At 35.5% G+C, this 18,051-nt stretch overlaps 2 protein-coding genes across 6 annotated transcripts; one reads left to right on the forward strand and one right to left on the reverse strand.

The window, feature by feature from the left end:
• Positions 1-7,465: 7,465 nt before the first annotated feature.
• On the reverse strand, positions 7,466-10,784 carry LOC141668824 (uncharacterized protein At5g02240). Of its 2 annotated transcripts, XM_074475842.1 has the most exons (9): positions 10,576-10,782; positions 10,102-10,188; positions 9,954-10,012; positions 9,677-9,772; positions 9,513-9,590; positions 9,260-9,322; positions 9,004-9,177; positions 8,244-8,339; positions 7,466-7,754 (listed from the first exon to the last, which is right to left on the reverse strand). In XM_074475842.1, exons 1-9 carry the CDS (start codon positions 10,751-10,753, stop codon positions 7,680-7,682), a joined length of 906 nt encoding a protein of 301 aa, XP_074331943.1. In that variant the 5' UTR covers positions 10,754-10,782; the 3' UTR covers positions 7,466-7,679. The 2 variants fall into 2 exon arrangements, with proteins under 2 accessions (XP_074331943.1, XP_074331944.1); XM_074475843.1 differs by lacking the exon at positions 7,466-7,754 and having other exon boundaries at positions 8,327-8,463; positions 10,576-10,784.
• A 179-nt stretch (positions 10,785-10,963) lies between these two features.
• LOC141666486 (uncharacterized) lies at positions 10,964-18,051 on the forward strand. Of its 4 annotated transcripts, none has more exons than XM_074472526.1 (10): positions 10,964-11,147; positions 11,240-11,293; positions 11,554-11,712; positions 12,434-12,578; positions 12,898-12,995; positions 14,376-15,188; positions 15,652-15,789; positions 16,896-17,186; positions 17,312-17,368; positions 17,667-18,051. In XM_074472526.1, the coding sequence occupies exons 3-10, from the start codon at positions 11,593-11,595 to the stop codon at positions 17,841-17,843; spliced, it is 1,839 nt and encodes a 612-aa protein (XP_074328627.1). In that variant the 5' UTR covers positions 10,964-11,147; positions 11,240-11,293; positions 11,554-11,592; the 3' UTR covers positions 17,844-18,051. The 4 variants fall into 4 exon arrangements, with proteins under 4 accessions (XP_074328627.1, XP_074328628.1, XP_074328629.1 ...); XM_074472527.1 differs by having other exon boundaries at positions 10,964-11,142; XM_074472528.1 differs by having other exon boundaries at positions 10,965-11,147; positions 17,670-18,051.

Here is an 18,051-nt window from a genome sequence, read left to right on the forward strand (position 1 = left end):
CAGGTTTATTCAACTCCAAGCTTCTTCACCTTTTCTCTGAGGCATGATCTTGTTAATCTTCTTCCAGAGTTTATTCTTAGGCTTGTGACTGTTTACAGAAAAATATTCCAGTCTGATCTTTAACATTTTTACAGAATCAAGTAATACAATACAAAATACAGATTTAGACTATCATACAACTAAATTTTAGGGTTGTCAATATGACTTAGTCTTGTTATGATACAGACATGTTTTGCACAACACTCTCTGCTCCCACTGGGCTCTGCTTCGACTCGTTTTCTTTTTCTAGTTTCATCTGGCTTCTCATAGGCCTGATCTTTTTCCAAGTCCTCCAACAATATTATTCGGGCAGTTTACTGATCGCCCCTCATCTCTCCTACCCCTTTCTCAGTTGGGAACTTAAGCTTGAGATGGGGTATAGACTCCACTGCCTCGAAGGTTGACATGAATGGTCTTCCCAAAATGGCATTATACGCACTCTTGATCCGAACCACGTAGAACTTCACTGGCTTTTCAACAGTATATGGTAATTTACCCAAAAGGACGGGAAAGGTTATCTTACCTTCAAACTGTATTGGATGCCCGCCGAAGGCGTAAAAAGGTGCTTCGTTGTAGGGCTCTAGCTGTTCACCCGTCAAGTTCTTCTTATAATAGGTTTTGTGGAACAGGATGTTGGCGTATCTGCCAGTATCCACAAGCACCTTCTAAATTTTATTCTGTCCAATGAGAGGGTTGATGATAATGGGGTTTTCATGCGGGCTAATGACGTCGTCTTAATCCTCCGTACTGAAAGTCAGAGGCATGTGGGGCTTCGCCTGGCCAAATTAATAGAGGTTGTACACTTGTCGTGCATATTTTTTCTTCACCGTCTTACTATCTCTGTCCCTTATCATGTCCTATCGTTCGGGCTCCTCAGCTTCTGGTTCCTCCTGATTGTCCTTCGGCCCCAGTCTATCCCTCAGATCTCGGACGAACTGATTGAGTTCGCCTTCTTTGATAATCCATTCGATAAGCTTCTTGAGGTGGTAGCATTCATAAGTATTATGCCCCTTATCTCTGTGATAATCGCAGTGCTTTTCGGGGGTTCTTCTTAAGATTTGGGACTTTCATCTCGGCGGGCCGAACGAACCTAGGCTTGCCCTTGATCTCATTGAAAATCTTGGAGATTGGTGCATTCAGAGGGGTGAATACAGCCGAATCTCTATCTTGGCTTCGTTCGGGCCCACGGTCAGTTTCTTTTCTTCATTCTTTCCTACTAACTCTTCGGTCATTCCCAGATCTTGAGCTTTCATATCTTTCTGTTCGTTTTGATCGATCATCTCTTTGGGAATCTTTATAACCCCCAATATTTTCCATCTTCCTCTGAATGTTCTCACCCCTCATATATATTTATATATATGTATATATCATTTAGGGATTTGGGGGGGGGGAATCGTAAAGGGAGGAGCGATGTTTTTTTTACCTTTGTATGGGTCTAGCCCTGCCGTAAGGAAGCTTATGACTTTGACTTTGTCCAGATTTGTGACCATTCCAGCTTCTTCCTTGAACCAATCCAAATAATCTCCTAGTTCCTCGTTCTCCCTCTGTATACAGTGGACCAGGGCCTGAGTGTTCTTCACCTTTCAGCATAGATGCAAGTAGCACTTCAAGAAATTTCTCTTTAGCTACTCATACGACCCAATGGACTTCGGTTTGAGGGATTTATACCACATCGAGGCCAATCCCTTCAGATAGGTCTTGAACATTTTGTAGAGCATGATGTCATTATGCCCCATCCCAATCATCAGCAATTCATCTTTTTCACAATGGTCCTCCGGATCGCCCTTCTCATTAAACTCACTCATATTTGGGAATTGCCTTTCCTCGCCTGGGGGAGGTTGGTACTGCTCGATTTCTTCCATTACAATCGATTTACGATCGACCCGTCTATCGCCGAACATAGCCTTTTCCAGGCGAGTGAGTCTGATTCGGGATCCATCAAGTTCTTCGTCTGAATCCGATGAAAAGTGTTACTTCGTTTGCTTTCTTCAGGGGTGCGAATCACATTCAGACTCGTCTTATTCATCATACCCCCTTCGCTCCTTCCTTGCCTTAGTGGTTTTCTCCGGCTCATCAACTCGCAGTGCCTCATGCAGTGCTTTCTCCTATAACTCAATTTCTTCCCTCTAGAGCTAAATGGCTTTCAATCATAACGGATCGACCTCTCCCCGCTTCGCTCGGGCCTTCGTTTCCTTTACAACTTGGTCATTTTTTGTTTTGCCCTTCTCTGCAGCTATCTTTTCTACACGGATCTTGAGAAGCAAAGCCTTCTCTTCGGGAGTTAGCTTGATGACTCCGTCGACATCCACCATGGAGGGCGTCTGTCCCCGTCATGAGGAGTGAAACCAGGTGGTGGTGAGTGTTCATGAACTGTGTTTGTCATTATCTCGTTAATCTCGTTTGTGATTCCTGTATTCCCACAGATAGCTCCAAATGTTACGCCCGGATCTTCTTCAGAAAGAATGAACGGTCTTCGGCCAGTCGGGAACTGTCTTCGGCTGCTACCTGAAAGGGAAGATAATGCGAGAGATTGTCCCCCCGATTCACCTCCGGTGTGAGAATAAGAATCTGGATGTAGAGTGGGTTTAAGAAATACAAGAAAGTAGAGAGTATTTGAAAGAATAAGTGTGTAATTGTGTATGTCTTACTTTTCTGGAGTTTTTATACCCGATCCTATCATCAATACTTCGTCAGTTACACCTTATTAATGGAGAGGAGGAGAAAGGGGGCGTTGTGATTTGCACAATCTCAATGGTTGGAGGAAAGATGGGCATCGTCCTATGGTGTTCTGTGGGCTTTAGTTCGTGTTCACGTTGGGCCTTAGGCCCATCAACATGGTTGTCTATTGGGCCTTCGTTCTTTGGGCCTTATTGGGCCCATAGCTAAAAAATACGTAACTGATGTATTTAACCTGTTTGATATGAAAATTTGAGAGAACAAATCACACATATTTGCTTTTCAAACTACTTGTTTTTTTCTTATTACAAATGAGTACAATATATAAAACCTATAATATAGGACATGATTATTGAAAAATCTAAACAAAATCAATTACTATCAATTATTCAAGATACGATACTAACTAATTTGGTTTAAGATTAAATAAGATCCCAACATTTCTCCCCCTTAATCTTAAACCTGTCTAACAAGATTTTTGACGCCCAACATCTTAAACATTTTTCAAACTTTCTTGTTGACAACGCCTTTGTCAAAATGTGTGCACACTGTCCTCACCACTGATATGCTTCATAATTATCTCCCCACGTTCCACACATTCGCGTATGAAATGATACTGTATATCTATATATTTGGTTGTTTGCTTCTATCGTGGAAGACAAGATTTTTAAACAAGTCTATAGCTGACCTGTTTTTGATATATAGAGTGACTGGACCAATACATTTCCCAGTAATTTGATTCAGCATATTACGTAGCCAAATAGCTTGACATGTTGCAGGGGTTGCCACCATAAACTCTGCCGCACAAACCGATAGAGCAACACAAAATTGCTTTTGAGAAACCCATTTGATCATATTTTCATTTAGATAAAAATCCATACATCCAGTACTTCGCCTATCATGGAACTGTCCATCTAGATCACTTCCGTAAAACCAGTCAAAAAAATTTCCTCCTTCTTTCGAATATATGAGTCCGAAATGAACAGTTGCTTTCACGTACCTCATGATCCTTTTTACTGCATTCAAATGAAGCTTTGTTGGATGTTCCATATATCGAATAACTATACCCACAACATATGCAATATCAGGTCGAGTATGAAACAAATAGCATAAGCCCCCAACTATACTTTTGAACTTTTTTGCATTCACTGGTTCTCCACCTTCATCTTTGTTGATCATCTCCTTCGGGTCCATTGGGTACTTAGTAGGATTATAATCACCCATCCCCGCCTTTTCAAGTATTTTCTTTGCATATCCAGCTTGTTTAAACTCGATATACCCATTGCCTTGCTTTACCTCTGTTCCCAAGTAATAACTCAACTTGCCCAAATCACTCATTTTAAAACTTTGGCTCATTTATTTCTTAAAAGCTTCAACATGTGTATATTGGAACCAATGACCAATAAGTCGACAACATATACGGTAATTATTAAGCAGTCACCCATGTCCTTCTTTGTGTAGACAGCATGTTCATATGGACAGCGAGTGAAACCTAAACTTTCCAAACATGAGTTGAGATTGGCATACCAAGAACATGATGCTTGACGTAGGCCGTATAAAGCCTTTAGCAATTTATAGACCATGTGCTCTTGTTCTTCAATTTCAAATTCTTCTAATTGATTGACATATACATCTTCCTTGATTTCTCCATTCAGGAAAGCCGTCTTTATGTCAACATGATGAATCTCCCATTTATACTTGGTTGATAGTGTCAACAGAAGATGCACAGTTTCAAGACGAGTCACTCGTGCGATGATTTCCTCAAAGTCAATGTCGTACTCCTGTACATAGCATTTAGCTACGAGAGGTGCTTTGTACCTTGTGACTTTCCCATTCACATCCTTTTTTAATTTGAATATCAAATTCAATCCTATAAACACGAACATAGCTTAAATCAGGTTTCTTTTGCTCCAGGCTTCGTATGGTGTTTGAATTGTCAAGGAATGAGTTGGAAACCTATTCAATAGGAAAACTGAATGTCTCACAGCCCCCCCCCCCCACAAATTTTCTGGTAGATGCATCTCCTTTAAACAACTTCTTGTCATCTCAACAACTGTACGGTGATGACATTCCACTATTCCATTTTGATGAGGAGTATAAGGAGTTGTATAGTGCCATAGTGCCTCTAAATTCCAGCCTTTTCACAATAACATTTGCATTCATTAGAGGTGAATTCCCCTCCCCTGCCAGACCTGAAAATCTTTACCTTCTTTTATGGGCCATCTTCGACTAAAACACAAAATTTCTTTAAGGCACTAAGTGTTTCATCTTTGTTTTTTAAGAAATAAACCCACATAAATCTACTAAAATCATCAACCAGTAAAAAGAAATATCTGTTACCTGACGTAGTCTTCGAAAAAAATGGTCTGCATAGATCTCCTTGAACGAGTTCGAGCACTTTAGTAGAGTTGTAATTGGTTTATTTTGGAAACTTCTTCCCCGTCTGCTTTGACAATAAGCATCCATCACAAACATCCTTTGGTTGAGTTATTTTGGCCATTTCCCTTGCCATTCCTGCTTTTGACATTATTGACAAGGCTTGATAATTGACATGTCCCAAATGGTCGTGCCACAATTTTGATACATCCTTAGTCTTAGATAGAAGACATGTCTACCTACCGCTTTCGATGATTAGCTTGTATAATCTATTCGACGAATGCTTCACCTTCATAAGAAGTTTTTCTTGTTTGTCATATACCCACAAGAATTTTCCTTTCGATATGACTTTATTTTCCTCCGCATAAATTTGCCCAAATTGATGATGTTATTGCGCAAGTTAGGAATATAGTACACTTCACGAAGGGCTCGTTCTTCACCATTTTTGCACATCATCGTCACTATTTTTTTCTCCTATCTTTACTGCGAAACCATTACCAAAATGGACTTGTCCAGTTGTGCTCTTATCTAGAGCCGAGAATTTTGTTTAATAACCTGTCATATGACTGCTAGCACCATTATCAAGATACCAGAGATTGGATTCACTTACGTTGTCTTCGTTTCTCGACAATAATGCACATGTTACTCTGCTTACATCAACCAGAGTCAAGTTTAGTTTGTCCTTCTCATACTTTTCCAACAATAGGGTTGACTCATCATCATCAACCATATATCATGTTTACTTCTTATTTTTTATCTCTAATTCGTTTCGGCCTTCTACACTCTGCAATAAAATGATTATATATGTTGTAGTTGTAACATTTGACTCTGCTTTTGTCACGCCCCCCCCCCCGATTTTTAAAATTTGATGACTCGTCCATACCTCCTTTATTTGATTGTTTGAGCCATTTCACTCGAGTAAAAATAAGGTTCCTCAGTGTGCATTAATTGTCCATCATTTGACTTAGTATTTACCGTCTTTCCCTTCAATCTTTCATCGTGGGTTTATGTGAACCGACAACCTCTTCGATAGACATGGTGTCTATGTCACCAAATTGTTTCATGGTAGACGTCATCTGTAAAAACCTGTACTGCACAAAGCAATTTTTTCATCACGTATGATTCTTCCATTATTTCTCCCGGAGCCCGTATATTGGTAACAAGTCCATTCAATTTTTATATAAAAGTCGTCGAGTTGCTAATTCTCTTTCATATCCAATGACTTAAACTCCGCCTTTAAAGTTTGAATCTTGGATTTCTTTACACGATATCCTTCTTTACACAAAGTCTTGATCGTCTCCCAAGCTTTTTTGGCCGTTTTCTTCTCTACTAACGACAACAACACCTCTTTAGGTATGCCCCGGTAAATCATGGTCAAAGCTACCTTATCTGTTTTCTCATCGACAGGTGCTTTCGGATCTGTCTGTTCCACAACGCACCACACCCCTTGAGTTTGTATAAAGACTCTCATCTTCATCTTCATGGACCATGTTATGTAGTTGCCTCTGGTTAACACGTGATAACTCAACCCAAAAGATCTTGCGTTCTTCTTGTCCATCGTTGATGTCGTCGCGATTCACTAAGAATTAATCCCTCGCTCTGATACCAAGTGTAGGATAATAATATGTAACTGATGTATTAAACCTATTTGATATGAAAATTTGAGCGAACAAATTACACTCATTTTCTTGTCAAATGACTTATTTTTTCTGATTGCAACGAGTACGATATATAAGAAAAAATACATAATAAGGAAACTTATAATCTTGGATATAATCATTAAAAAACCTAAAAAGAATCGATCACTATTAATTATTCAAGGTACGATATTAATTAACTTGGTTTAAGATTAAATAAGATCCCAACACACAAAACAATATAATGTGTTTTAAATATATCAAAGGTTATATCTCGCTCGCATAATGGAGTTATAGAAGATTAGTATATGAAACCTTACCTCTGCTTCAAAGATAAGAGAGGTTGTTCTGAAGCGTGTTTTGTGGTGTTAATTTTGTAGTGATGAAAATGCGAGAGATATATATTCAGGCCACGGTTGTAATGGAATAAATGATAAAGTCCGAAGATATTGCCGAAAGGCTTTGGTCTAGTGCAGCAAATTTTGGATTACAACAGGTTGCTAATTTCCTTCCCGGTAATGTTGGCCTGATTACAGAGCTCAATCACATTCGAAGTGTAATGAATTCATATGCTAAACTAGAACTTTCAATATAGAGTGCTAAATCATTCCATGTCTCAGCTGTAAATGAATCAGCAGGAACCCTGGAATTTAACACAAAAGGTACTGAGAAGAGAATTAATTGAAATTTTCTATTCTCGGTGTTTGTGTTGAATAATTTGACATTACGACAAGAACTGCAAAAACTTGAAACCAATTATTTATAGTGTCAGAGCAACAAATTTGCTCAATATGTTGAATGATCTACTGATTCTTGGATTTTCCATTTATTACATTCCTTTCTTGTAAACAAATCAACATTTCTGAATTTGTGATAGCAGTCCCAAAGAATATATATTTACAAAATAAACGTGAGCAAGTTCTATATTTTTCTCGTTGTTACATAGAGAGGCTATTCCTCTGCTTTCTCTACCAATTTTGTGAAGCAATCCTTCCAGTTCATAACCTTCTCTTCACCATTAACCACCTGTTGTCAGACAGTAAAAAATGGCTAAATTAACATTCTGCATTACATAAGAGCGAACTATTTCAATGTTGAGAAATTCATAGGAAGTTACATATCATGGTAAATTGTTAACCACATTCTTGACACTACACAACAGATAGAAAAATAAACACTGATTTCCTCTTTGTAAAATGCATGATATTCATTCAAATCACTGGTTCACTTGACTACATATATTGGTAGGACAAAAAGAGATTGAAAACATGAAGAACACTGATATACTGTAGGAGCAAAGTCGAAAGAATATATACCTAAACATGATATTGACACCAATCTACTGTTTCTGCTTTTATTTCTGTCTCTATGAATGGCAAATTATACAAAATAGAGCATGCTATATCGAATAGCATACACGCATGAGACAGAAAATGCTCTATAATGAAACTTCACAAGACAATTATGTTTATAGAATACTTGTAAATAGATGCAAGATATTTTATTTGAATTAACCTCAAAAGTCAGTCCTCGTTTTGGGACAGTGTCAAGAGCTTCCACACATATGAATGCAGCATCCTCCTTGCTTAAAGTTCCTTGTGCTGCACTACCCTGACATAAAGATGTCAAACTGCTATCAGTGCCTATCAACCATAAAATGCATATGCATACATTTCAGTCCGAAGCTCGTGTGTTCATGACTTCATTATATACAACTTTTCAATTATCTTAGGACCTGGGAAATTAAGAATGTAGGGAAAATCAAATATTAGAATTTATACTTTTGTAGATTGCTGACAATCTCTCTATACATATATTTAGAGTAATGGTTATCTGTTCTGCTGTAAGCAGTTTACATACACAATTAAATTAAAGTTCTAGTGAACTGGAAGTGAGGCGTTCCCCTGCAACCATTGATGGACTACATAAGGAAAAACAGGGAACATGCCCCCGATAAAATTAGAATTGTGTCCCTATAATAAAAAAAAACTTTCACTTCTTGTTTTGGAAATTCTGTAAATTATTACTAAATGTTTTGTTCAAGTACTCAATTTTCTTTGAAGTTGCTAATGAAAAAATTACTTAACAATACATGTATATGAGTTATAACTAAGTTAAGACCTTAAATCTGCCTTTAATACCAAATTTATTTCATTATATACTTCTTATACAAGAAATAGAGGATTTTTTTCCAAATATTCAGGAATTCCGCTGTATTGAAAGTTTTAGCACCCACTAGCATCGAAAGATAATAGACGGGTGTGAAGAATAATACCTCTTCAAAGCTGAAACCTTGCTTCCCGCCAGGAGTATTTGTTAGTGACCCAGTTCTGATAATAGTATATGGAATTCCTGAATTTGTTATCACAGCCTCATCTTGTGCTGCCAGTTTTTTTGCATTGCCATTCATGATGGCTTGTAAACCACTGCTACCTTCATAAGCAGACAGCTAAATCTTATCAAACACATAACAAACAGAATTCATCTAAAACGAAAAAGAGCCTGCACGTGCAAGCAAATGCAAGGAGTACCTGAGATAAGAGGATAACATGCTGAACCCCCTTCAAACTCTCAACAGTAGACAGGAAACCTTCCTAAATACAGCATTGTTACCAAAATTTGTCACAATTAGGATTATATAGATAACAGTGATACACAAGAAACCAATATGTATAATTAGAAGTGTTTCCATAATTTCATACACCGAAATACAAGATTGGCAAGCAATATTACTAGATTGACAAGTAATATTACTAAAGGTCAAGAATGATCTACAATGCATACATTAGGGCATATTATTGCACGGACACCTCTTAGAGCCTTGTTTAGAAAGCGCTTGTCATTTGCATCTCCAGCCATTGACTTCGAAATCACAATCAAAATCGATCATCAGTGATTACATGACATAATATATCACTACTCCTGTAATTAATATGTCATTTACCAACCTCAACATAAGTACCAAATGACTCAATTGCTGCACGCTTGTCCTTCACCAGTGCTCTAACTCGACTTCTTTTGATGATCAATGATAATATTACCATCTGCGAATTTTGCATATTTATGGCTAAAAAATGATCTGTCATGAAGCAGAATTTACTTGCAAAGAAAGACCATAACTGGGAACAAAGAGATTAGGCACTGATTGATTATCTTATTACTATAGTATATTCTTCTTCACGTCTACTCTTCAATTATGTGATCAAATTAGTATAATGAACACACCTGACCAATTTCATTATCTCCATCTGTTACTAAAACCGCATCCCTAACTTCACCTTCTTCTGCAGGTCAAAAAGCACAGGCAATTAATTATTAAAATAACTCCAAGCAGTATATGTATATGCATCATTAAGTAATTAAGCAAGAAAACCTGGAGCGCTATCCTCATCTTCCAAATTGGATGCATCTTTGGGAAGGATATCAGGTGCCCCATACCATTTTCTCAATTTTGGCCCACCTACATTTATTAAAATGCAAAGCCAATGGCTTGAAGAACATATATTACCAATCTTTTATATGTTGTATGAAAGTATTTTAAGATAATCAAGAATATAAGTACATATAGGTAGTTCTAGTTCAATTCACTAATCTAGAAAAAGGCTTTAGTTCACAGCATCATGATAAGATAATATGATCATGTCAGCATATTAATCTATGACACTTTCTTTTTGCTGTTTACATGAGAAATAAAAACAATAAAACTATAGAAGCAGTGTCTAGATGTACACAGACATTACCTCTAGTAACAACGCGGGGCTTATAACAAACAAGTGAACTAAACAAACAATTTAAAAAATAGAAAGCTCAGAACTTGCAAGATTGTAGCTAGACTTAGATGAAGTACCTTCAATGTAATCAAGAATTTGATCCATGAAGTTAAGTTTATTAGCATTTTTTTTGGAAGCAAAACATGTAAAAACAGGGTAATGGGAATTAGACAGTGAACAAGTGGTGCTTCTTGAAGATGTTGATAATGTAATGCCATAAAAAGCTGAAGGAACACAAGCAGCAGCAGTAGCCATTCAACTTCAATCTTTTGCTCACTTGACACACCACTTTCACATGTAATAAAAAACACTCTTTTTGGCTTGTAGGGGTATTTTTGTCCTCCTCTATCATTTGAGTTCTTTGACATTGCTTTTGGGGGGTACTTTTGTCCATTTTAAAAACTTCGCACTTTGGGAAGAAACACCAACCATATGGATCCCAAACCATGTTATTAAATCCGGTTTATTTAAATTTTGGAATCCGGGCTCAGTTTGATAACGATTGCTGTAATACTGAGTGTCCAAGAAAAAGAAAGCCAGACTGAGCTTCAAACAAAAGCTATAAATATATCCCACAAAATTACATCTTCCATTTTTTTTAAATTTCTTGCAAATTGTGTTCAAAATCATCTTTTTTGATGAGGGTAAGGTAAATTTTCAATTAGTTTATATTTTTTTCTTGTCTTTTTTGTTTATTTCATTCAATATTTACCTAATCTTGCATACTTTTGATTGACACAGTTTTCAAGGTTCACAGGGAGTAATTAACATCAACTAGTTTGTTACGATTCTATGGTGAGATTAATTTTTAATTTTTAATTTTTAATTTATGTATTTCATTCCAGAAAATGTATATATGTATGTATGTGTGTGTATTGAGAAAGGCATAATTAAGGTGTTTCTGTAAATGGGTATGATTTTGTGATGATGAAATGAATATAAAGACATTAAAATTTTAAATAAAGTTAGGATCTTGGCTTCAATTTCGACATTGTAAAATTAAGGGTTTGATCAGTGGTACAATGTAAAGTTAAGATTTTTTTTTACATTTACAGTTGGTTTATCTGATTGCAACTTGCTAGTGGCGGATTTTCATGGAAACAGTGGTTGAGGTAGAGGTAAATGCTAAATCTAAGTCAGGGGTCTCAAAAACTAGTTCTGCCGAGAAGTCACCGAAGTTGATTGCTGATCCTGTTGTTTACCAGCTCGTTCGGGTACTCTTACTAATTTTATGTGTGTACCAGTGTTCAATCAGTACTTATGAGCAAAACGGGATCTTTACTGGTATTAAAGGTGTTTTTAGGTATTGCATGTATAGAAGATTATGAGATTCTTTCTTAGACAAAGAAAAGAATAAGATCGTAACTTTCTAACTTTTGTAGAATGGGAAAATATATTAACTGTATGTGATCAGTAGGAGACTGCTTGTTGAAACAATCACAGGTTTCCTCTTTTTTTATTTCATTGTTAGATTTCTTTTAGTTAATTATGTTGAAATAATTCATCATCGATCTATTATTTAAATTTAACTCATAATAGGAAATTGAAAAATTTCACAAATCGGCATAGCTAATAAAACCATTGAGGTTATAAACAGCCTAGTGGAAAGCCTGTTTCAAATATGCAATAATAAATTATCTGATATATTGGAAAGGACTTTATTTACAAGATGGATATAAGGCTGATCTCACTATCATGTCTTATCTTAGTAAAACGAGTTGTTGCTGATGCATTAAATAGGCTAAACTGGTAATGATGTCAAATATCTACTCAAAGGGATTCTGTTGTACACCAAACAAGAGAAATATTCATGTGGGAGTTGATGAAAATATAAAGGCACGCATTAAGGGCATGCTTACATTTTAAAAGATGATGGAAGGGTTGATTATTAATGACTAAGGAAATAGAAGTTCTGATTTTCTGTCCATAATGTAGGTTGAAGGTGATGGGAGATTGGTGCCTGCTACGGAAGAAGAAGTGTTTGAGGTTGAAGACTTGCTTGATGATGGGAAGAATACACGGATTCTCGCTGACATTGGGAGGGACGTAGAATGCGCTTCAGACAGTAAAATATCTTCAGGTACATCTCACCTGAAAGGAATGTTAAATACCACCAATCCTTTTTGTCTGCATTTCATAGTCTTGCCTTGCTGGTTCCCAGGACACTATATAGTTTAGAACACATTCAAAAAATTGGACAGCCTGGTAAACTAAAAATCTGGTTTCTTTTTGGCGACTGATATGCTCTTTGTATCATTTCCCATATGCTAGAAGCTTTATAATAGGATCCACTGCACATTGTGATTTTGTTTAGCATATTTTCAGATATTCTTTTTTTTTTATGTACTCTAGTCCTTTGTTTGACCTCTGTTTTTTTTCTAATTTAAATTTACTTCCAGGTATATTGCAATCTGAAAATCTAGAACCTTGCTCAGATAAGTCAGGAGAAGTACCTGACTTGGAAAATAATTCGATGAAGTCAAATACCCAAATAAAGGTATATTTTCCTTTGAGCAATGTATTTACTCTTTCTACGTAAATTTCCTTTTCTATTAGTTAGACTTAAAAATATTAGGGCATGTTTACTTCAACTGTTTTCCAGAAAATTTTTCTAAGAAAATTGGAAAAATAAAAAACATGTTCAAATACAAAATTTTCAAAACAAAAAACTGGAAAAATAGAAAACACAGTTTCCCGTGTTTTCCAAATTATAACTACAAATATGAAAAGTCTGGAAAACAACATTTTGATGTTTTCTAAACCTAGAAAAGTGAAAAACGTGACCTAGAAAAGTGAAAAACACGTTAACACCTAACCCGCTTGGATCTCTCATATACAAAAATATTTTATATTTTTATTAGTTTTAACTTTATATGGCCAATTAACAATGTTTACTTACAAAGTTAAAAAAAAAGTAGTGAGTAAACAACTAATATATTACTAACTTAACTTATGGAACTTATAAATTTTCAACACTGTAATACATATTTTTAAATTAAAAAGTATAATACATATTTGTAATAAAAAAAATTAAAATAGTTTAATTTAACAATTATTTTGTTAGTTTGATTAATATTAATATTTACATTATAAGAGGGAGCTTGATAATATAATAACTAATAACTTATATGTTAGAAAAATAAAGAAGGGACTCCTGACTGGAATTTAGTTATGAGTTATTTCATAAAATATTATTCAAAAATTTTTATATATAATTATTAATTGGATTATTTATTAAAAGCTACAAAATCGTATATATATTTAGTAATATAATTAGAAAGTTTCATATACTTTATTTGTCATATTTAGTTATATTTTATCTAAAAAAGTTATTTTAAACATGTTAAAGAAATATGTATATACAATTAAATTGTGAAATGTTTAAATTATTTTGCTAGTTGCTCTTCTATATATTTACTCAAATTATATCGTCATTTATTTAATATTTTTTAGAAAACAGAAAACTGATCATATATTATTTTAGCATTTGGAACACATTCTCTCAGTTTTCAACTGTTTTCTTAGAAATGAAAATTTTAGAAAATTTTAGAAAAACAGAAAATGGAAAAATGGAAAAAATTTCTACAAGTAAACAACCCCTTAACTATTATGAGTTTTCCTTTCTTTGTTAAAGAATAGCTGCTGTATATGATTTTATAATTGCTATAGACATTAGTTGTATATTTAGAGCCGTAAATCAATTCTTATACTCCTTTTCCTTTACTTGTATTTTCATTTTTAAATTTAGTTTTTTTTATTCATCTTTAGCAGCTAAGTTTTGAAACATCTTATTCCTTTAGCAGCTAAGTTTTGAAACATCTTATAGTATATATTTTTTTTAAGTAGGTAATTATTTTGCTAGATTTTTTTTTTATAGGAAATAGTTCCTTCATTGGCACCAAGTACAACCGACAGTCATCTGTCTGAAAGTGGGGAATGCTCGAATCCTCAGGTTGGGATGACAGGAAGTGAATCCTTAAATTCAAGCGCCTGTAAAATTTCAAAGCCCGATTTCTCTAAGTTGAAGGGGGAAATATGCTTGAACAATCTTTTAGTTAGGGAACTTCATGAAATTTTCAGAGCAATATTTGGACGAGTAACTACTAACAAGGACAAACAGTGGCTCAAAAGGAGGATCTCTATGGGACTAACTAATTCTTGTGATGTTTCAACTACAACTTTCGTAATAGAAGACCACAAAGTGGTAAAGAAAGGGAAAGAAGAGAACAGTAGGATTCCTAAGGTTAAACATTCCAAGGATCCTATCAAAGGAACAACGGATAAGGTTTGTAAAGGTTCATCATCTGTCACAAAAAAGGAAGTGGAGAGACATCAAAATTGTCCTGGAAAGAGGATGCGAAATGCTAATGTGGTGTATGATCACGATAAAGAAGATGTCCTCACAGAATCAAGAGCAGACAAAAGGGTCCGGAAGCCTACAAAAAGATATATTGAAGAAGTTTCAGAAGAAGAATCTAGAGAAACAAGCGGAAAAGTAACCTCTAAAGTTACAGGGTCAAGACATTGCCAATCATCGCCACGACCCAGTGTCCAGCCTATTCAAAATATCAGGTCAGATGGGAGACCATTTGTCATGAGGCAGGATTCTCTTGGAGGTTCTGGTATTCAGATTCCCTACGTCTCTCGGGTTCGAAGAGGTCGTCCAAGAGAAAATTATATGACTTTTATGGTAATGTGAAACAAAGTCTATACACTGCATGGATTTACTAATCTAAGTTAATATCTCTAAGTTATTGTGGTGATTTACTAGTATATGCCTGTCTCCACATATTGGTCTATGCCTCACCCTGGGCACAATTTCGCTCATATTTTTATTTAGCAATTCTTGTTAATCTATTAATTTAGATATGCTTGATGTTTGTCATTTCAGTACTTTTCTATTTTTACTATAAATGAACCTAATAAAACTTGAAACATATGATCCCGTTGACTAAATTTGAATATAATATGATGTGCCTTTCACGTACCATGAAAATCTGAACTACGAGGCAAAGTCTTTCTGTTTCTGTACATATATGCTGTGAGGTTTATTGATGAAACTGCATCCTTTCATCTGGCCTTTAACGTTTAGTTGTGTAACTGGTACCTACTTCTTTGATACCGAAGTTGAACACGTTATTATTTATATGTAGAAACTCCAATCATGTGAAGTGGGAACGCCTTCGAAAGTGGTTAAAAAGGCATTTGAAATGTGTGATTCTCAACCAGATAGTAAAGAAGGGAACAATATCGTTACAGCAGGACCATCCCCTGAATGGGTTCAACAACCTGTAAGCCTTTGATATGCCTCCCAGCAATTTGATCAATTTCTTACTTTAATTTACATGTCCTATTTTCAATTTCTGGAATCCTTGAGCATTATAGGTGTCAACCTTGTGTTGCTCAGTTTTAATTTATCTTCTATTTTGCTGTTACTCATGCTTCTTTCTTTCATTTTTGTAGAGTTTCCCCCCTCTTAGCTCTGCATCTTGTGTCCTTTCAGTGAGCTTTGATGTCATATATATAGAGGGAGATTTCATATGTTGTTTGCCTATCAATGTAATCATGTATAGGGGAAGGGTGTTTTGCTTGTAATGAGTTGATGGGTTTTTATCACGTCTCTTTCCCATCTCAGTGAAAAATTTACTCTTCCTGTGACTATACTTTTCAATTTGCAAATGGTTTTTATGTATAAAGAAGGGACGACAGGGAATAGGATTTTCACACTTACAGCTGTATCAGCTCTTGAGAAAGTAAGTATATCTCGATTAAGGTAAAAGAAAAAAGAACTCTTGCAATTAAGGAAAAAAATTAGGCCCACGAGCAGCTTAGACTTTTATGTTTTAGAATCTCGAAAGGAACTGATATTAAAGCTACTTATATTTTGGCTGAGGTTATCTAATCAGAAATGTATTTCTATAAACTGTTTACATATGTAGCAGAGACCTTTTTTAGGGCAAAAGGTCACTTGCATAGCTACACATACGTATATATCCATTTCTTTAAGAGAAATACTACGATGCATTAGTTGACTTGAACATATTGAAGTTGATGCTATATTTATTCACCATAACAAGAAAAGTCACTAATGCACTCTGAAGCTAGGCAGTATCTTAAACATCGTTTCTTAGGTTATATTTTGACATTACCAATAGCTCTAAGAATTTAAATGGATAAGAAAGAAACTATGTTAGCCTGGCAGATTAGCAGTGTAAAGAATTGCTAAAAACTTGGTCACAATTAGTTTAGTTGCTTTACTCGTTGGCTTGTTTATTGGGTTTCACATTTATGTTTTTCGTGTTGTATGGTGTATTGTTTGCTTATTTTACTATAATCTCGTTGCAAGTTGGTTATTGTTATCTTATGTTATGATATGAACACATTTTTCTCTGTATAGCTTGCAAGTAAACCAGAGAAAGCTGAGGAGAACTCAGAAAGGATAACTGAGTTTGCTAAGGATGATTTGCAGCTGCAACACACTGATCCATCTAGTTATTATTCTGATGATGGTATAGCAACTGTACCTACAGCGACTGGGGGAATGCGGAGGAAACATCACCGGATATGGACATTGAATGAGGTCGTTAAGCTGGTTGAAGGTGTAGCTAGATATGGTGTCGGTAGATGGTCAGAGATAAAACGGGTTTTTTTTGCATCACATTCACACCGAACCTCAGTTGATCTGAAGGTATATTTATCTTACTGTAACGGGCATGCACTATGAAAGAAATTTAATGTGCTTATCATAGGAATGGTTTGCAGTTGGATACAGCACTGTCTGTCTTGGGTTGTAAACTAGTTATCTTTTTGCAGGACAAATGGAGGAATTTGCTGAGAGCTAGTTTTGCACAATTACCTTTAGACAAAGGGGTAAGCTATATTTCCAGAATTTGCCTGATTTTATTTATAGTTATTTTTGAGTTCATATTTTCTATATTCACTGTCGAGGTCTCGCATTTGCAGTGATGGTATGATGCATAACTAATTAACTAATTAGCAGAGTACAGATGCATTTTTTTTTCTTTTGTTGCCGTTTCAAATGAAAATAATAGTAGGTATATATAATATGAAAGTTGTATCGTCCATGTTTTAATGGAGATTTGTAAACATGTTCGCCATTTTGATTGGATTTACATTCTTGTGTTCATATGCCAATTATTTGGTCAAGAAGTTGCAGGTGGATAATTCCCGAAAACATGCATCTATTCCAATTCCGGCTCCAATATTAGTTCGGGTGAGAGAGCTAGCAGAAATGGAAGGCAATTTTCCGCCAAATATCAGTGGAGTTAAGTTCGCGGGACATAGTGTTAGGGATGTGCATGAAAGGAGATCAGGGTTCTTGTAGCAGAGTACAGATGCATTTTTTTTTCTTTTGCTGCCGTTTCAAATGAAAATAAGAGTATTAGGTATATATAATATGAAAGTTGTATCGTCCATGTATTAATGGAGATTTGTAAACATGTTCGCCATATGAAATGTGGTCCGAACCTAGTTGGGATAACAATACTTTTAGCAGAAAAATTCAATGTGGTCCGAACCTAGTTGCGATACCA

This window comes from Apium graveolens, chromosome 6 (genome assembly GCF_009905375.1).
Source record: "Apium graveolens cultivar Ventura chromosome 6, ASM990537v1, whole genome shotgun sequence".
NCBI lineage: Eukaryota > Viridiplantae > Streptophyta > Magnoliopsida > Apiales > Apiaceae > Apium > Apium graveolens.